Here is a 20567-nt window from a genome sequence, read left to right as displayed (position 1 = left end):
GCTTTCACAAGACCTTTTGTTGTTGTTAATTAAGCGGCTGTTTTGTATGCTGGTCCAACAAGCGAGAGGGAGTCTTATTCCTCCTCTTTCCCGCCTCAGTGGTATTTTGTATTTCTCTAATGGGCTGTGTTCCATGCAGATGAGCTGTTTAAATGTATATTTGTTTTACTGCCTCCTCCTCCTCCTCCTCCTCCTCCTCAGACAATTACATTCCCCGATGCGCATCCCGGAGTCAATGCATTGTTTTTCGGAGGTTTTCACATCACATTGAACGTCTCTAAAATTGTTGTTTGTGTCAATTAAATGTATCGATTGCTTTTGGGGATTTTGTTGTACTCGCAAGTAAGTAATAGATCTTCACGGAACTTTTTGTTTGGATGGGATAAACATACAAGTGGTTCTGTTGTCAAAGGATGATGGTGCCTTCCTAACCTAATTTGCGTCAAGGTCTCAAGTCCTGTAATACTTGTTGCATTCATTTTTGCTGTTTTTCCCTTCATGACTGATTGTTTAAAATGTATTTCATCTCATAATGTGCTCATGAATGAATAAAACTCTATTTGATTTGTCTGAAAAATCCATTTTAAGTAACAATCATATACAACTTGGCGTGGTGTTCCTCAGGGAAGTGTTTTAGATCCATTTGTTTCTACAGTATGATATGTACAGTACTTTTGGCCACATGGTGGAGATACATTGATGCTATTATATATTTGCAAACACCCGTAACCCCCCCCCCCCATCCCCCAAGCATTTAACATATCAGCTTTTAAATGGCACAACAATCAAGCACTTACACTCTTGCTTCTCACCTCTTGATGTTTTTAAAGGGCAAAACCAAAAACGGTTCATGGTCCTTAACACCTTTTTGTCTTTTTTTTTTTTTTTTTTTTTGTCTCCTGCATTTTTGACCCAGCCGTGTCTTCTGTGTGTTGAAGGAGGCAAAACTGCGCGAGCTGCTGGATACCAGCACGCTGGCGGGTAAGATGGAGAACAAGATGCTGACGGTGGTGAGTGGTACCGACATGGTCAACATCACGTACCTGAACTTCATGGCCTTCCAGGAGGAGACAGCCAAGGTGGAGTATTGCACGCATGCAATAGTTGAAGAAACAATCCCCAAATTCATTGCTCCCGGGTTCCCCCTATAATTCAGAATTTTCATTTACTTATTATTGCACCCCAGAGCTTAAAGAAATGTTAGCATTCACGCTAATGCTAAACAAGACCAATGTTGCCCTGGCTGGTACACTTATATGATACTGTAATCCAAGGCAGGTCGCCATGACAACAACTACCACCATTCTCCAGTGTACCATCTCAATGTAATGCCATTTGAAGGTCCAATTGTTTCATATTGCTGCTTTAATCCACTGCATTTGACAATTCTCGCAAACAGTCTTTTGCATAACTTGTGTATAACTATAACTTTATTCTTATTATTGTTATTTTGGAGGCTGATGTACAGTATGTGTTTCATTTCCCATAGGAATGGGCGGAGGAGCTTTTCGCTCTTGCTTCCAATCTGCTGGTGCAAAATATGTCCAGAGAGGCCTGCCTGGAAAAAGCGTAGGCCATCTCCACACAACACACACACACACACACACACCACCAAACCCAACCCCAGTTGACTCATGTTTTGTGTGTCGAGTAACCCAGCCAATGACTTTTATAGCACATCTTAGACAACCGTCAGTGCCGCGTCACCTCCGAGCACGATTCGATTCCTCTCGGCTAGACTGGCCTGAAATATGAATCCGCCAACAACGCGCGGCTATTTGTTGTTTATCTGTGATCAGCTCTCAACCACGAATGCCTCCCTCTCCCTCTCTCCTGACAGCAGGCAAATTGACTTATGAGACAATAAAAGCAGCCATCGACCGACCGACCGCGCGCTGGGCAGACTTCTGTCGGCTTGTGTCATCGAGTGCGGTGCGAATGTATAAAAGTGGGGCATGCTAAATATTTGCATGTTTTGCGCACACACACACGTAAGTCCTACACAGTATACTGTGTCAAAAAAATATATATATAACATCAGAGTAATTTCAGAGTTCACTTCGGTGCCACAGAGGGACCACGCGTTGCAAGCATACCACCAATCGCTTCAGCACATGTGCAAGCAAAATGTCATCGCAAACGACTTCTTCTCGTATTCCCTCAATGCTGTAATCTTTATATTGAAGAACTACGTTTGCTAATTAGTCCGCAGCACAAAGATGGTGGCGAAATCTGGTATGGGGAGGGTGCACCCTATGTAATATTATTAGTGATTACTTCAGCTACATACATTATTTTTTATGCATAGGTGTAAAATTAAGTGTTTGGTTATACATTGTCATTTCTCACTGCTCTGTATTCAATATAAAATTTGAAAAAGTGTCTAAACAGTGGCATTAATAGAATGTGAGTGCCGTAAGAAGTGGACTCTGTAGTGGATATTAATTATTAGCCAGCAGCCACTTAAGGGCCCGGCTCTTGTTGCTTCTATTTATAGCACCGTCTCGGATTAGCCTGCACGGGCTAAACCGTCGTGTAACTGCCAGTGTTTATGTACATCAGGCATATGACAGAACGTGTTTAATAGAAGCCCGATTGAAATGATTTGTCGTTGTTGTTGTTGTGTGCAGATACACGCGACTGAAGCTGCAATTGAACCCTGAAGGTCGAATCCCTGTCAAGAAGTAAGCCGTCGCTTCATCCTCATTCTCCTTCATCCTTCTCCCATGCAGGGTTTATGGTCGTGCTTTCAGGGAATATATATGGCTGGCGTTAAAAGTGTGCAGGGAGCCAGGATTTATACACTTCTGAGTGGAATGAGCCAATTAATTCGAACCTTTAATTAAACGTTTGTTGATAAATGCTACACCGCATGCGGGATGGAAGGGGGAGACTGTCTCAGCTGCTTGCATACAAAGGGCCAAAGAGACAAGAAGTGGAGACAAATTACAAAAAGAAAAAAGTCTTTCAGAGGGGCAATAATGTTTTTCATAAGATGCTTCCTCCATGCTCTCTGTTTTGGTCAGCAATTGTCAAATTCGAGGCTGATGTTTTTGTGTCATCCCTGCAGCATCTTCAGGGTGTTCTCGTCGGACCGCAAGCGAGTGGAGACGGCGTTGGAAAACTGCAACCTTCCCTCGGGCAGAGTGAGACACCCGAAACATTCCTTATTTCTCCCTTTTTTGTTTGTCCTCATCTCTCCTCCTTCTTGATTTTCACGCGTCCGTCAGTGCCGTCGTCTGAGTCATCCTCGCTTGTCATGACACAAGCGCACCCGAGGGAGCCGCACTGATGCAACTGCTTTATTTTTACCCTCCTCACGTGTCACCTCAACCCCTCAAGTGTACACCAGCCCTCCAGCTAGCAGTGTCTCCGTCCCATCAACAGCATTGATTTCCAATTATGGATTTGTACTTAGTGAGCATTTAGCAAAGTGTTTTCGTGAGTCATGACCATCGTTTTAATTTTTTTTTTTTGGGGGGGGTTGTTGTTTTTGATGTTATTGTTTTTTTTAAAGTGTCTTAATTGGAGGATTCAATGTGGAGTGCTTAGCAAATACTTTGCTAAGGCTGCCATGAAGCCATCGCGTCATTGTTTTGGGTTAAACCAGAACAACGTCAACTGAAAGCTACAGTTGACATGGCGGCGCAGACGCGTCGTAAAGTGAACCCTAATGAATGGCCTCTTAATACAAACACCGCGAACACCAAGGAATACAAACCCGCTCGCTCTCATGCTCACACGTGTGTATGTGTGTGTATAGAGATATGTAGAGCGAGCAGTAGCTAATTAGCACAAGGAGCCGCAGGAACAAACGTGTTGCCTTGTGATAGTCTATCGGGATTTTGCTGCTGTTCCTGCGGGCTCGTAATTACATCTAAATGGTATGCCTGTTAATCCTTAAAACGCACACACACACACACACGCCCGCGCACACAATGGCCTGTGTGTCAGTGTGATGATAACCGTAGAACAGAAGATGGATCGTACAGGCCATTGGGATACATCTTCAAAAAAATTAATCGACTCTGGACTAAATGATTGGGACCCGTTTCGGGATCAATTGATGGACAAAAGTATTGGAATACATTTCTTGATTAATTAACTCATTCGCCATATTGAGGGCAGAGTTCCCTATTTTGAAAGCAGAAGCTGAAGTTTGCTGCCTAGTCTTTATCTTCTACTCAAAAGCTGTGCTGATCTCAAAACAGTAAAAGTACAACTACTTTCCGCCTACCTATTTAAATATGTTCTCGGCGATTACATACTTGAGCAGCCGTGAATGACTGGATTCCAGTTTCTTTTTCCTGCCCGAAGAGGTTTACAAGTTCTATTTTGTTCGATGATGCAACAGTTTGCTTATTTTAACCCCCCTCCAAAAATTTGCAGAACGACTCCATACCCCAAGAAGACTTTACACTGGAGGTGTACAATCTGTTCCTCAGCAACATCTGCGCCCGGCCCGAGTTGGACCACATCTTTTCAGATGTGTAAGATGTTCAATTCTCTCTCTTTTATTTCTTCCTTTATTTCTTGGCTTTTTTTTTTTTTTTTTAAACAAGCAGTTTGCGGGGTAGCCATCGCCTTGGTAACCTTAAAAAAAGAAGGGAATCTAAAACATTGGCAGATTGTGTGGGATAAAGGGCAAGTCTATTTGGAGACTCAAAAGGCGGGTGATTCATTGTCCCGCTTCTCTTTTCGTGACGATCGTACACAGAGGCTTTCGGGCCATGTACTTTACTGGAGATTGCATCATTCAAAGGGAAATTTAGCACCCTGTTAATTTTGAAGAACCTTTATATCCTTTACCCCCCACCTAATTTTTATGGGACGGTTGTTCTTTGGGACATGGCAAGAACCTTATTTGCTTTTGAATGATGCCAAACTCGAGGCTGTCGTTGTTCCGAGAGAGAGAGAAGGAACTTCACGGCATTTGACTGAGAGCAGTCAAGGATGCTGAACAGTCAGGAACAGTCTCTGCCAGGAACGTACCGTTAGAGCTGAAGCATAAATGAATACATTTATTTCAAATTAATGTTGATTATTTTTTTTAATCCAATCACGTCTACGATTTCATCGTCAAAATTGCAGAATTTGCATATGTCCTTTTCAAATGCATACAAGAGCGAGACAGGAAGTGTTTCTGTTTCTCTTAACGTCGCCAGTGTCATGTTTTCAGACGCTTCCAATGTGCATTCTAAATTTCCATAATCAGGCTAATGCAATCCATATTTATGGGCTCCATTTTGTGAGTTTTGCTGATCACTTAAAAGAGCAGATTAAAAAAAAAAAAAAAACGCCCCAGGTGAGCCAGACATTGGTATGAGCTAAACACGGCTAATTGTCTGATTGTCAGATTGAAACGTTTTCTTCAATTCCCCCCAATTACGTCTCCCCCTTCTTGTCCTTGCGGTTCAGGGGTGCAAAGAGTCACCCGTACCTTAGCGTGGAGCAGATGACTGAGTTCATCAACAGCAAGCAGCGAGACCCCCGACTCAATGAGATCCTGTACCCGCCTCTCAAGCCCGAGCAGGTCCAACAGCTGCTGGATAAATACGAACCCAACGCTGCACTTGCGCAGAACGGTGAGTAGGGATTCATCCAAGAGCGTGTATGGTATCTTGCGACAAAATCTCTTGGACAATTGCATGATCAAAAGTAATCAATCATCGGTGGGGGAACGTTTGGAGCAATGTTTACAAGATTTGGACCACCTGCTCGGTTGAAAGGAGTGCGAGTAAACTCAAGCTGGTGTATGATGAAGCGCACGCGAGCCCCTGCCCGCTTTTTTTTCGCCATCAGAAGTGACGAGTGAGCGAATAATTCATGAATGAGCGGCGAGATGGCCTCGCCGCCGTGAATCATGAAGTTCTCTCAAGTCTTCGCCGGTGTCAGCCTGCGCACGAGCAACCGCACTCAACCGCCATCAAGGTCAAGGCTTTTCATAATCTGCGGAAATCTACTCATCAATAGACCGCTGCCAAGCACTGAGACATCATCTCTCTCGTGGTGACGGCATCCACACATTTTTCCGCGGGAGTATGTATTTTTAGGACGCCTTCTGTCAAGAATTACTTCTTTTTTTTTTCCATAGTGACATGACGGAATAATATGAATCATTTATTGCAGTTCTTAACCGCTAGGAATGAATATTTAATCCTGGAAATTTACCATTCAGACCAATTTGCACAATCTCTGGAACAGAGATATATATGCATGGGTAGACAGATGGAAACATAGAAAGATAGACGGTGATAGTATCGATCCTCTCATGACAAGCCAAACCAATTTTTTTGTCCCGGGTGTCAGAGCTTATTTGATGTTTTTTTTTTTTTTTAATCTCTTTGATATATTTGGTATCTTATGTCATCAGGCTTGGGCAATAAATTGCTCTCATCACCCCTAAAGCATGTTATTTCAACTGTAATCTCTGGTGTGTGTTTACTCCTGCTCCTTGGAAGCTCGCCCTTCCCACTCCCAAAGATGACATATTTTGCCCCGAGCGAAGTATTTATCCCGCCGGAAGAGAAGTGCAACCATCTGCTTGGCAGAGGGATCCGCGCACTCGTCCGCACCCCCCATTTTCACTGCCCTCAAGGACACTCCCTGTTGTATTTCTGCCTTGACATGTGCTGCACTTTTAATGATAATAATGCCCATGTAAATCTGCAATAATGTATAAATACTAGCATGAATTATTATTTGATTTAAAAACCAAATGTGGCCCCTCAAGCCCAAAGGTTTGCCTGCCACTGCATCAGACTGTGGCGCCAATATTGTGTCCAGTGAGGTGCACATGCATTGCTTCCCCAATCCGGGATCAGACGTCTGCTTTATCCATACCTCTTCCTCCATTAGTAGCGTCGAGTTCATACATTTTAGCAGCTCTTGAAATGTCTTGGATGTTAACATTGTTAAAGGATGGGGGGGGGGGGACACCACTCGTCTTTATTTTCACTGGGAGGAAGCCTTTATGTCACTTAATAAGGGATCATTAAATTCTGTTGAGTTTGAAAATTCAGCGCTTGAAGTCCCTTCTCTGAACAACTTCAAATTTGGTCGACAAGTCCATCATGAGGAGACCCGCAAAAAGATTTCAAGAACCCGTGCCATGAAACTCATTCATCACTTCATGCGGTTGAAATCGGATTATTTTGGTAAAAATTGCCTCCTTTGGGGCGAGCACCTCCAGATGTTGACGACGTGAACGCCGTTTCTCCTTGTTTTGTCTCCTGGGAACGCCGAGGTAGTTGTTGGAGAGTTGGAGGGGTTAGAACCTCCTGGTGGCCAGGGGAGCCCCCCCCCCCCCCGCCACGATGCCGAAAGCTGCGATTTCACAGACGACAGCCCATCGTTAATTAGAGAAATGACTCTGCAGAGGGCGGCACCGCATTAATTAGCGTAAAGTGGCCTGCTGCACCCCCAAGCGCACGCATCACTTTGCATATTTAGCATCACATCAGAATGTGCGTGTGCGCGTGCTCAGCAGAACGCATGAGAAAATCCTGAAAATTGTCTTCTGGTCGCCCCCCGTGTGAGAATGTTGATTTCCAATTGGTTGTGCAGGTCAGATCTCGGTGGAGGGCTTCGCCAGGTACCTGAACGGCGAGGAGAACAGCATCATCCCCCCAGAGAAGCTGGACCAGAGTGAAGACATGACCTTTCCCCTCTCACACTATTTCATCAACTCCTCTCACAACACCTACCTCACAGGTACCCGCCCACGCACGCACGCACGCACGTACGCACGTAAACATACACACATACGCACCCTCATTGTTATTCATGAACTTTTCTGCTGTGCCTTGTAACTGCAAGAAAAAGACAAAACATTTTCTTCTCCTCACTTCAATGGATGTTAAGACTTCTCCTTTTAGTGATTCAATTTCATTGTCGGCCGCTCTCTTTTGAAGTGGATCAGACCGGGGCTCCTCTGATAGGGAATTTCCTGAATTTCCTTAACTCATTCAGTACCAGCCAATTCTAGACCAAGTCTGAAAAGACGTTTAAAAACGTCTTTGGGAGTGAATGAGTTAATGGCCGGAATAATGCGGAAATAAGAAAGCTGTTGAATCTCGTACGATATGACTGCGACGACAAGATTGGCGGCTGAAATGCGATCAGGTTTTGAGCGGATGTTGTTTTGTATTTCGTGTAGCGGGGCAGCTGGCAGGCAGCTCTTCGGTGGAGATGTACAAGCAGGTTCTTCTGTCCGGCTGCCGCTGCATTGAGCTGGACTGCTGGAAGGGGCGCACCACCGAAGAAGAACCTGTCATCACCCACGGTTTCACCATGACCTCCGAGGTCTCCTTTAAGGTACCGGCCAAGAAAAACAAAGCTGATACCTCAACAAGATCTGTAAACTAATGGATAGGCGTCGTGTGTTTAGGAGGTGATCGAGGCCATTGCAGAATGTGCCTTTAGGACCTCACCTTTCCCTGTCATCTTGTCTTTCGAGAATCACGTGGACTCGTAAGTCTGGCAAGCAACACGTGTAACATGTAATAATTGGATCTTAACGTACCAATAACTGATTCGGGATCATCTGGATGCTAAGCTACGCACAACTGTTGTATGTAATAAACTAACCCAATATAGCAGTTATTAGCTATTGCTATTATAGTCATCAGTTATTTCCTGAGTGTGTTCCTCGAAGGTCTCCTTCAACAATCAGTAACAACATTTCTCATTTTTCAGACCCAAGCAGCAGGCCAAGATGGCCGAGTACTGCCGCTCGATATTTGGCGACGCTTTGCTGACAGAGCCTCTAGAAAAGTATCCTGTGAGTCTAACACACACACACACACACGCAGTCAGATTATGGTCTCACATAATGGCCTGGTATTGACAGTTTGTGTCGCATTTTGCGAGCCGTGTTGGGCGTCTGTCACACTTCAAAATGGCTTCCCGCAGATGCGATACATTCATGCGCGACTTTCTGTTTACACGCCTTTGAATCTTTCACGTTCTTTCTTGGCCAATATCACACAAGGGGCTCACCGTCTCGCCGGCCGCGTGCGATTAAATGGTCAGACGACAAAGTGCGGCCGGCATAATCTTTTGCGCTGCTTTTTCTTGGCAGACCCTTATCAGTCTCACTTCTGTTGCCATGGCTACCGGGCCCAAGCTTGCTTTTTATCCTTCTGTAACCAAACTCTCCCATAACACGTCCCCACACTCCAATCCAAACGTGACATATTGTGGACTTGAGACGATATTTAAATACCTATAACAACGCAGTATAGCTACCCAGGCAGTCAAAGTTAACGCCTCATTATAACTGCATACCCGACTTATATTTGACCTAGTTGCAGCGTAATGTAGATAACGTGACGTTCCAGAGGCTGGCAAAGTTAGCATGCCGACACAGCATGTCTGCATGATTAAATGTAAATAGCTATTGTACAACATGGAATAGTGGAACATTAATAGAGTAAAAATAGCACATGAAGTTGCATGCCTCCTTGCAGTCCATTGTAAACGCCGCCACAGTTTCCATTCCGATGCAAAGTGAACGAAGTGAGGTTTGTGAGGCTTGCGCTTAGCGCCCATTATACCTCTCCGCAACCAATCGGAATAACAAAAGCATCTTCTAATGTCAGCTAAACGTGCCTTTTTCTTGGCGTCCCCTTATCAAGATCTCCTCCTGTTGCCATGGCGACCAGGCCAACGCTGGCTGTGGCCTATTGTCACCCATATCGTCCTCTTTTCTCCAAACACGTCATTGTGTGCACCGGCGCAGGGTCATCGCGTGACGATTTTTGTTTCAGGTGTATACAACGCTCCCTGTTTCCATCTGCTCCAGCGGGGACGTCTTTTCAGAAGCGGGCAGAAGCATTATCTCCCCTCAGCAGAGGGGCTCAGTCAGCCCTGACACTGGGGATAAAGCGGGGGAATGTAGCGGGGGGGGGGGGGGGATAGTGCGTGTGCTCGCAGAACGTGATGTCACGGAGTCCAATTTCGACCAGTGGCTGTATAATTGTGGGGAGAAGGTGATGGCAATGACGAGCGAACCCCCCCCCCCCCCCACACACACACACACGTCCCTCCCCCACTTGCGTGCACAACTTAGCCAATATGATATCCGCTCTGGATTTCCTGGATAATGGTTGCTGGGGAGGCGGGTGGCGGCAGATAGACTAATGTGGCCCGATTGGATCCAGCTGAGCCTGGCGGTGACAATAAAGATGATTGCTGGTCCTACCATCAAATTCACTCCAGGGAAATGTCATTGAGTCGGCTTCCAGGGTTTTTGAAAACGACCTCTTTGGCAACGAATTGGATTGGTCAAATTTCCAGAGTGTATTCGCTTCAACACGTTTGGGTGGAAAGCAAACAGACTGAGAGGCTAGCAAAATGAGCGCATCAATCCTTCCGCATCCTCAAATGTCATCACAAATATTGCCGTATTGTCAACCATCAACGCGGGTTGCCTTTAAGTCAATGGAGAGAGGTTCCTCAAATTGTCCAAGTTGGCTCATTCATATATTTGATCAGGTATCTTAAATTTTCCAATGCTGTTAACAAATAGCATCTGTATCACAGCCTATTCAAATATAAAACTCAACCTAGTGCGGTGAAATGGTATTTGCTGGACTTTATTTGAGTTCAAATTGGCTCATGTCGTATTTGTATGTCAAGGCGTTTCGCTCTGATCGTCTCTGCTGCCTTTCCACTTGTTTCTCCCGCCCCGAACAATTAGTGCTAATGTCTATCTGTTATTCTCTCTTAACGGCGTCCTTTGACGTCATTCCTTTTTCTCCGGCCCGATCTGCCACTTGAATTTATCACCGCGTGTGACGCAAACACAATGATATAAAAAGTGACAGGAAAAGTCAGTCTCCCGTTTCTCTCGTAATAAACACTTACAAGGACACTTGCAAATGTGTCCGACTTTGAGACATCAACAGATTCTTTCATTATTTGCCTTGTTTTAGAATTTAGATGGCGGGTTGGCATCCGATATCTCTTCTTGATGCCTCACACTTTCATTGCGAGAGAAAAAGCACTTGAGGCATGTGGGGCGGCCAAGTTAAATTGAACTTCCCCAAGTAATTTAAGGTCAAAATCAATGTACTCCATGCCCAGAATGTCAATCGGGAAGGCATCAAATCTCATATGCAAAGGTGGAGCGAAGACCAGGAAAAATGAACACCTTCCTGCTTGTTGTGTTGTTGTTTTGCACTCCCTTTTGAGAAAGATTGATGGTTGTGTTGGTTTAAAAAAGGTTTACAGCTCATGTGTCGTGACTCACATCAATATTTCTAAGCACTGTCATCGTGCCAGCGGTCTTTCAAAACGGTTACCTTCCGCAAGCACTTATCGACAGCACATTTTATTTCCCTTCAAAGTTTTTAAAATGCCTGCTAATTGAGCAGCCGCCCTCTCATCTAGTTGGAATCTGGTGCGCCTCTACCCAGCCCAATGGAACTGATGGGCAAAATTCTGGTCAAGAACAAGAAGAAGCACCTCAAAGCGTCGTCGGACGGCAGTGCCAAGAAGAAGCTGTCGGAGCAGGTGTCGAACACCTACAGCGACTCGTCCAGCGTCTGCGAGCCTTCTTCGCCCGGAGCCGGTAGCACATACGCATGCATGCATATGAGCACACTGACGCTCTTATAACGTGCTGCGGTCAGTGGAGGAACGCCGCTCTCATTGTTTATCATTCATCACTTTCATTGCCCTCTCCATCAGCTGAATGGATTGCATATACTTCCTGTCGGACACGGACACCGCCTGCCCACCTGGGTGCCTTGAATACATATCACACATGTGTATCTTGGAGCAGTGTTTCTCCAGTTTAATAAAAATGCAGAAAGTACAAATTGGGACAGCATCCTGGTCGCAGAGAGGTGTATTATTACGGGAGTAAAGTTATTCATTGATCAGTAATAGAACTACTTGACTTGCTTTTGCACGCGGCACACTGTCGCACTGTTTAGCTATGCATCAGATAAACCCAAAATCTCATTGTGAGCTGTTTCTCAGGACATTGGAAAAGCGTTTTGTTTTGTTTTTTTCGGCATAGGGTCCACAAAGGAGGATGTGACAGAGACATCCCAGCCAGTAGAGGGCGCCGAGCTCTGCCTGAGGCCACAGGGAAGGAAGTCCATCGGTGAGTTATGGAGGATTATTTGAAGTGTGGGGCGGGGGGGTTCGTTTGTTTTTTTGGGGGGGGGGGGGGGGGTGCAATGTAGTGGTTTCAAAAAGAAGAGTAGAAGAGCGATTTAGCCTATGTAAGCTTTTGTTAAATTGTTAATTATTATCATTTTATGTTTTAAACATTATAGTATTGTCTTTGATATTAAAGTTACCTAAATTATATTCTCTTTAATAATTTCTGAAACATGTGTATGTTGAGAGCGTCTGATTGGCTGAAGGAAACCGGAAGTGTTTTAGTATCCGGAAAAAAGAGGTGTGTTCTCGAACGTGCTGTGCTGCAGACGTCTTTTTTTCTCCCTTTCAATAAAACTGCATTCAAACGATTCTCTCTCCTTTTGCCGTTCGTAAAGTAGAGCTAGCCAGTAAAAGCAACGAACCCCTCAAATTACAGTCTATTGTCGACTTTGTTTTTAACTATCGGAATTATTTGGCACTCATGCAGTACTGCATTCTGCGCTTGCATTTTACTGTGCATGACTGGGCCTGCGTTTCCGCATTTTTTTTAACTGCATTATTTTTATTTTATTATTGTATCATATTATATAGTATGAACTGATGTGATTTTGGCCCTCATTCAAGGTGAGGTGGAGGCTGAAAGTGAGGACGAGGACGAAGACGACGATGACTGCAAAAAGGGATCCATGGACGAGGTTGGTGCCGTGCCGACGCTGCCACCTAGTGCCCCTTTTCGGAAAACGCGCATGCATTACCGAGAGCATGTCAGCATTTTGACCATGTGCATTATTGTCAGGGCACGGCGGGCAGCGAGGCATTCGCCACGGAGGAAATGTCCAACTTGGTCATCTACATCCAACCTGTCAAGTTTAACAGCTTTGAGGCATCCAAAAGTATGGTCACATGTAGGATGATTGTTTTGTTTTTTCTGGACTTTGTGCATCTTCATTTGTTGTGTGCCTTCAGAGACCAGTCGCAGCTACCAGATGTCGTCCTTTGTGGAGACCAAAGCTTTGGAGCAGCTCACCAAATCTCCCGTCGAGTTTGTTGAGTATCCTTCTTTATTTAACTTTTGCACATTCTTCCATGCATAAAGGGATTCGAGAGCTAAAACGGATGCCACACGATTTACCTAATTGAACTCAAGTGAATGTATAATTGGGGTGTCAAAATAGGGTTCCACGCCAAGGTATCAGGATAGCTGAGTCCATTCGTATTGTGTGAACCTTGTTATCCTTAGCCTTGCTTGCTTTGTGAAGATACAACAAATTGCAGCTCAGCAGGATTTACCCTAAAGGCACCCGAGTGGACTCCTCCAATTACAACCCTCAACTCTTCTGGAACGCCGGATGCCAGCTGGTGGCGCTCAACTTCCAGACCATCGGTAAGAAATGTACAACCTGTTGCGTTATTGATTCTGATCCTGTTCCTGCCCCCGCGTGCAGATCTCTCCATGCAGCTCAACCTGGGCATGTACGAGTACAATGGCAAGTCAGGCTTCCGGCTCAAACCGGAGTTCATGAGGCGGCCCGACAAGCACTTTGATCCGTTCACCGAGAGCACCGTGGATGGGATCGTCGCCAACACGCTCTCTGTCAAGGTGAACCAATAGAACCACCATATGCAGTGGTACCTGGATCCGGGCTGAACGATTTACTCGAGATACAACTATATAGGAAATTAGCTCCATATTTAGCGGGGCATCAATGATTTGCCTTTATGGCTTCCTCGCCTCCCCCGTTCTAGATCATCTCGGGCCAGTTCCTGTCGGACAAGAAGGTGGGCACCTATGTGGAGATCGACATGTTCGGCCTTCCCGTGGACACCAAGCGCAAAGCCTTCAAAACCAAAACATCACAGGGCAACGCCGTCAATCCCGTGTGGGATGAGGAGCCCATCGTCTTCAAGAAGGTGGTCCTGCCCACACTGGCCTCGCTCAGGATTGCCGTCTTTGAGGAGGGCGGCAAGTTCATAGGGCACCGCATCATACCCGTCTCGGCCATACGGCCAGGTCGGTAAAAGTTGGGATGAAAAGGGCGAGGGTGTTGAATTGGCTTTAAAGGCCTTATAGGGGGTTTCTAGGTCGGGTTAGGATTTCAAATGAAGATGTCAAGCCTGATTAGTGTTTCAAGTCAAGGTTTTGGTACCGTATTGTGGTTTCAAAGCTCCACGTGGATCTTCTTCCTGCAGGTTATCATTACATCAACTTGAGGAACGAGAAGAACCAAACTCTGACACTTCCTGCTCTCTTCGTGTATGTGGAAGTCAAAGATTATGTTCCCGACACGTTTGCCGGTGAGCGCTCCCTCGGACACGTTTTGTCAAACCCGGCCCCATCATCATTATCATCATCATCACAGTGTCTGTCCTCCATGCTCAGATGTCATTGAAGCCCTGTCCAACCCCATCCGCTACGTCAACCTAATGGAGCAGAGAGCCAATCAGCTGGCTGCTCTTACCTTGGAGGAGGGCGGGGACGATGAGGCCGACAAGGAGGTAAGCCACTTTTCAAAATAAAAGCACTCGTACTTTATATTGCACTACCTATACTTGCTGATTGGTTGAAAGAAGCACAACTTTTCAAAACAAAAACACATGCATATTTCTCTCCGTACTGATTGAGTGCATCTAATATTCATACAACCTTTCAAAATAAAACTAGATTGATTTTTGACAATTCATACAAGTTTTTGTGCATGACTCGCGTGCGAACTGAAATTGAGGTTCATTCCTCTGGGGGGCGCCCTTTAGCTGATGTGACTTGTAGTGTGGCCATGGCAACCGTCTCCAAGTGAGCTGAGATGAATGCCAGGCCACGGGAGGACACGGAAGTGAACAGATAAGAGCACTTCGTATTGGAGATGGATGAGTATATGCAGGCTCTGGGTTACAGGCGTTACAATGACAGAGTGTTCCGGAACACGCAGGAAAGTTTTATTGGTGACCGGGATGATGACATTTGACTTTTTTACGAAGGTGGCGGTGTCACATCTCTTTTGACGGACAGGCGGAGGCGGGCAGCGACCCACCCTCGGAATCCAAGACAGATCCCAGGGCCGCGGTGCCAGCAGAGAACGGACTGAGCCACACCTCAATTGCCCCCAAGCCGCCATCGCTGGTTGGACATCAGTCTCAATCTGCAGGTCGGTAACGCCATTGGACACTTTATTAAGTACACCTGTGCATTCTAATACCATCCATTGCCTATAGAGGGTATCAAGCATAGGTTATGGTTTTGAATCTTTTTTTTTTATGAATGTGTATTTATTTTTAGATGGGCAGTATAAATAGTTTATGGTTAATGATTTTATCACGTGTTTCCTGAACCACCTCCAGCTGGGTGACATCAATTTCTGGCTCTGTCAAAATACATGCAGCGCGTTTATGGAGAATTGGGACACTTTTTGGGGGGTTTTTTTGGGAATACATACAGTAAATATAGGGCTAAGAGGGGTAAAGAAACATTGGGGTTCGTATTGGGATGGGGAAGTCAAATGTCTCATCATTCTTTTTAGGTTCTTTGAAGCCACCTGTGAAGACTGAAGACATCATCCAGAGTGTACTCACGGGTAAGAACCTCTTTTTTGTTTTTTTAATACTTCACCTCCTCACCATCATTGTGCGTTTTTAGAAGTGGAAGCTCTGACGCTGGAGGAGCTGAAACAGCTCAAGGGCTTTGTACGGGAACAGCGAAAGCAGTACAAGGAGATGAAGGAGCTGGTGCGCAAACACCACCGCAAGACGGCCGAGCTCATCAAGGAACACACGGCCCGCGTGGGCGAGCTGCAGAGTCAGCAGCAACGAAGGCGCAGTGCCCTGCACAAGAGCCACAAACGAGATGGTAAGAAAAGGTAGGTAGCCCTCTTCCTCTTGAACTCCTCGTGGAACGAATGCAACTCTGGCTTGCGCAACATCTCCAGAACCAATTTGTTGTCTGTGTGCAGCCGGTCGGAACAGTCGCTGTCCACGCTGGACCGGGAGCTCTGCGATTTGGACCAGGAGTGTGGCCAGCGTCTTTCCGACCTGAAGGAGCAGCAACAGCAGCAGCTCCTCACGCTGCGCCAGGAGCAGTACTACAGCGAGAAGTACCAGAAGAGAGAGCACATCAAGCAGGTGAAGCATTTACAAATGCACTTTCTATCTTGTTGAGGAAGAAATCTCTGGCTTCTTCCTCAGTACATTGTGTGCCGAATGCTCATCGCCCATATTAAAAACACACATGGGGAATGAATTAATTCTGCAGTGCGTGTCTGTTGTGGATAAATTAATTTCCTCTGCTCAGCTTCACCTGCACTCGCTGCCAAGTCAGTTCTTATCAAGTCAGATTGCAGCACGCCTAATATGAGGCCTCTGTGAACAATAGTGAAGGCGTGTTTATCATCAGGAGACCCACAAGAAAGTAGCAAGAAGCAAGGCCTGAAAAGTGACTGGAAGTGTCTGCCATTTTGGGTCATCCTGACTATTTCTGTGACCAACTGGTGGCACCCTAGGGCTCCGCCTGCAGCCGCAAACCTGTTGGTCGTTGTGTCACGAGAACTGTCATGTTTGTTTGTGACCAACGGGTGGCACTGTAGGGCTCCGCCTGCAGCTGCACAGCTGTCGGTCATTGTGTCATTCGTTGTTGGACTCCCGGCGCGATCGCTCTGTGTCGGGTCATTGTTTCTGTTAGTTTTTTTTTTTTTTTTTTGCTTCAGCCATGGTTTTTGTTCGTTACTTTGGATTATTTTTGTTGTCATGACTTTGTTTTGGATTTAGTTTCCTCAGTATTTTGTTAATACAACTTGTCAACTTCACATGGACAACGTGAAATCACCATGAATTTAGACTTTTTGTCTTGATTGTGTTGCGCTGAAAATACCAGCAATTTTTTTCTGCCGAAAAATGCTGAAAAATGATAACCCATTTATTCCTGCAGCTTTAATTCTTTTTGCACCGCATGATCATTTTCTCTGATTGCGTGCAGCTAGTGGAGAAACTGAACGTCCTGGCCGAGGAGTGTCACGGTGCGCAGGTGAAAAAGCTGAGAGACATCTGTGAAAAGTGAGCGCATCATTCAGCATTCATCGTATTGCAAACCGCAGGAAATATCTCAACCCCTGCCGGCTCTTTCCTTGCAGGGAGAAGAAGGACCTTAAGAAAAAAATGGACAAAAAGAGACAAGAGAAGATCAGCGAAGCCAAGTCGAAAGACAAGAACGTCACCGAGGAGTGAGTGTTGTAGTATACCGATGTGACCACAAGGTGTCGTTGTAAACAAAGAAATGACTGATTTGGTGCTGCCATTGTTCCCTGCAGAGAGAAGCTGGAGATAAACAGGTCGTTTGTCAATGAGGTGGTGCAGTACATAAAACGGGTAAGAGTATTGACCGCAATGCGTGCATATACTGTATATATATATATATATATATACTGTATATATATAAAGAGAGAGCGAGAGAGACTTCGAATATCCTTTTCATAAGTGCATGTTATTGTATTTTTGGTAATCTCACTAAAATAAGACGGCATTTATGAACAAAATGTGTGTGTGTGTGTGTGTGTGTGTGTGTGTGTGTGTGTGTGTGTGTGTCTGTGTGTGTGTGTGTGTGTGTGTGTGTGTATAGCTGGAGGATGCGCAGAGTAAACGACAGGAGCGACTGCAGGAGAAACACAAGGACATACGACAGCAAATTTTGGATGAAAGACCAAAGGTAAAAAAAAAACATTTTACCCTCTGCTGGGAGTGCGGCGTGATGGGTGTTGCACAGTGCAATTTCCCCGGAAGAGGTGGTGCGAATGGTGACATCACCACAATGACTCCCACGGCAAACGCACCCAAAAAACATATTTCACCTCCAAAGTAGAAATCATTCATTTCAAGGTAAATTTTAATCCCATCAAATGTTTTTTAACCTTCATAACTAGCATACAAGTGTTGACGTAAATACATTGAAACACAAAAATCATTGTCGCTGTAAAATTATGACTTATTCTTGTATTGTAATTAGTATTTTATTTTTTTGTAATGCAAGTGTAGGCTTTACCCCAGCAACTTTATCCCCAACATTGCCTTTTATAAAATACAACTTTATTCATAATATTTTGACACGCACAACTTTCCTCTGCCGAGACCTCAGTTTTAATGAACCTGAATTGTACGTGATTGCGCAATGTTGTTTTTGGTTGCGATTGTGTGTCGAGTACGAACATGTCTTATCATCAATGTGTTTGCTTGAGTCTTTGTCTCTTTGCTCAAGCTTTGAAATAACACGCGGCGCGGACACATATGTGGTCGTCACGGCAACTCTGGTCCCCCCCACCCCCTCCATCCAGTAACCCTTCCTCCATCCTTCATGACACTCTGCAATTTGCTAATTCGGAAGTGAATCCATCTGTGTTGAGGAGGGAGAAAGTCCCAGAAGTGCGTGTGTGTGTGTCAAAAACAGGTTGGAGTGAGTCAAGATGGTGGCCGCTTTAGACTTTGATCTGCAGCATCTTTGGCTGCTGAGTTCATGTCATTATGCGTGTGTGTGTGGGTGTGTGTGTGCACGCATTCCAGGGAATTTCCAAAGTTGATCACCCGCTATGGCGTGCACCTCTAAAGTCATTTCATGTGAGACTGAAGTTCCGCGAGCTTCAAAGTATTTGCTAGATTTTTCTTGAGACCAATTCAAGCACCCCCCGCGAGCCAAGTTAGGATAAAGCGGCTCAGATGATGGATGGATGGATGGATACTTTTTTTCCACAAATAATGGTTTCTACTTTCATTTCTTTTTCTTTAATAATCTGGGGGGGTGTTGTATTAAACATCTGCAGCAACATCAAACAGAGCATTTCCAGTATAACCCCATTTATAAGTAATGAGTTGAGCAACTGTCCTATCTTAAGCTTCCCTTTGGAACTCCTCCTTTTATGGTGGGAATGACTGCTCTTTTTTTTTCTACATTCCTGCTGTTGCAGAGAGAATTTAGAGAAAGGGAAAGTGAAGTCAGGGAAGGACACACACACACACACACGCACTTTGTGAAAAGTGTCTCCCTCTGTTTCAGTAAGCATTTGTCTCTTTCGCTCGGGCGCCACTGTTGACTTTCATCATAGGAGCCAGATAACGTTGAGCATATCAATGAAGCAAAAGGTGTTTGTTCAGCCGAGATACCTTTACACACACAATGAATAAGAGAGTTCTCCTTTGATGATGATCCTCTCTTGTTATCTTCTCTAAGTAAGCTTGTACTTTTCGAGCCTAATTGTCGACGTGTTTGGAGAAAGGAAGGCTTTCTTGTCCAGCCTCTGTGTTTTGTGTATTTATGGACTCGTCAATCAGTCACAGGACGCACTAAAAGTCTCAAAAGGCCCATCCCCAAAATTGAAATCAGCTATTCTGGTTTGAAGCAACCATTTTATGCGACTTCTAGTTCGTTTATCAAATTCGTTTATGGCAGCGTCTCCAAATGTGCCCCATTCAGGTATTCTAGACAGATGAGTGATGCTAAATTGCCAAGCTTCTCCCTTTCCCTCGACAGCTCCTCGAAAGGAGGACAGCCGCTGAAGAGGGTCATGCTGCTTGTTGTATTTTAGGAAACGTGCGCCCGGGGTGTGTAGCGCGCACACATTTGTTGACTAATGTTGAAAGAGGGGGGGAGGCACATTGGGAACTTGGTGGACGTCCAATGCGAATGTCGGTCAGAGTGCAGACACAACTTTACTTTCTGACCTTGTTTCATGCATGAAGGCATTTAGAGGAAAGTCATACTGTGGTCCCACTGCTAAACTAAAGCATGGTTAGTTTCTAGTTCTATCACAGATACTGTGATAACACTTGTGACGCACACACACACACTCGCACATGTCTCTGTGTGGTGCGCAGACCCTCCGACTCCCTTAGCATATGCCAGGGTGTCATCAGAGGGGCGAAAGATGACAGTTTTAATCAGGGGCTGCTGGCGCCACGCGCCAGGCAAGGCTGCACTGCACGTGTGCATACGCGCAGTCACACACGCCTGCATAGTCCCACCCCCTAAGTAGGTCATGCGCAGTACACAGCACGGCGCTTTTTTTTTTTTTTTTGCCATCTGCTTGTGATGTGATGAGCTCGATGTCCGCTGTGTGAGAGCCGCACTGAGAGTGAGACGCAAAGAAGGATGGAAGGGAGGGGGTAGGTAGAGACGAAGAGGGGAGGGGCGGGGCGTGCAAGGTGACCTTGAGATGCTGCAGAGACTCCCAAAATCAGTCTTTTTTTTTTTTCTTTTTTTTTAGGAGGACTTGCACAATCTTTACTTCAGCAATGAGTGTTGTCTTACAGATGATTTGCGAAAATGACAAATGACAATGTCACTTCAAATAGCAGATCACTGAATTTTGGTTGAATTAGGATTTTCTTTCTTTTTTTTCTTTTGGTTCTTATTTTTAGTGAGCTTTTAAAATTTTATATGCTTTTAAATTTATGGCTAATTTATTTGTATTGTGTATAGT

The 20567-nt window shown here is 45.2% G+C and overlaps 1 protein-coding gene across 2 annotated transcripts in view; it reads left to right on the top strand.

Annotated features, from left to right (window-relative positions):
• LOC147185543 (1-phosphatidylinositol 4,5-bisphosphate phosphodiesterase beta-1-like) overlaps positions 1 to 20567 on the top strand; it is a 46604-nt gene that overhangs the window by 23350 nt on the left and 2687 nt on the right. The window contains exons 4-31 of one of the 2 annotated variants that reach the window (XM_086104368.1): positions 939 to 1079; positions 1490 to 1569; positions 2631 to 2684; positions 3071 to 3146; positions 4390 to 4490; positions 5419 to 5585; positions 7567 to 7713; positions 8159 to 8316; positions 8390 to 8472; positions 8698 to 8782; positions 11395 to 11575; positions 12029 to 12115; positions 12742 to 12812; positions 12914 to 13010; positions 13084 to 13168; positions 13377 to 13501; positions 13563 to 13717; positions 13864 to 14128; positions 14308 to 14412; positions 14498 to 14613; positions 15125 to 15260; positions 15633 to 15686; positions 15749 to 15968; positions 16062 to 16230; positions 17081 to 17157; positions 17235 to 17324; positions 17412 to 17469; positions 17720 to 17806. In XM_086104368.1, the coding sequence (XP_085960494.1) occupies positions 939 to 1079; positions 1490 to 1569; positions 2631 to 2684; positions 3071 to 3146; positions 4390 to 4490; positions 5419 to 5585; positions 7567 to 7713; positions 8159 to 8316; positions 8390 to 8472; positions 8698 to 8782; positions 11395 to 11575; positions 12029 to 12115; positions 12742 to 12812; positions 12914 to 13010; positions 13084 to 13168; positions 13377 to 13501; positions 13563 to 13717; positions 13864 to 14128; positions 14308 to 14412; positions 14498 to 14613; positions 15125 to 15260; positions 15633 to 15686; positions 15749 to 15968; positions 16062 to 16230; positions 17081 to 17157; positions 17235 to 17324; positions 17412 to 17469; positions 17720 to 17806 (3270 nt within the window). Of the gene's footprint in view, positions 1 to 938; positions 1080 to 1489; positions 1570 to 2630; positions 2685 to 3070; positions 3147 to 4389; positions 4491 to 5418; positions 5586 to 7566; positions 7714 to 8158; positions 8317 to 8389; positions 8473 to 8697; positions 8783 to 11394; positions 11576 to 12028; positions 12116 to 12741; positions 12813 to 12913; positions 13011 to 13083; positions 13169 to 13376; positions 13502 to 13562; positions 13718 to 13863; positions 14129 to 14307; positions 14413 to 14497; positions 14614 to 15124; positions 15261 to 15632; positions 15687 to 15748; positions 15969 to 16061; positions 16231 to 17080; positions 17158 to 17234; positions 17325 to 17411; positions 17470 to 17719; positions 17807 to 20567 lie in introns of those variants that run through there. The other variant, XR_015099454.1, reaches the window with a different exon arrangement.

The sequence above is a fragment of the Hippocampus guttulatus genome, chromosome 23 (genome assembly GCF_054856545.1).
Source record: "Hippocampus guttulatus isolate MCC_2025c chromosome 23, RoL_Hgut_1.0, whole genome shotgun sequence".
Taxonomy (NCBI): domain Eukaryota; kingdom Metazoa; phylum Chordata; class Actinopteri; order Syngnathiformes; family Syngnathidae; genus Hippocampus; species Hippocampus guttulatus.
This window is presented reverse-complemented; position numbering and strand designations above follow the sequence as displayed.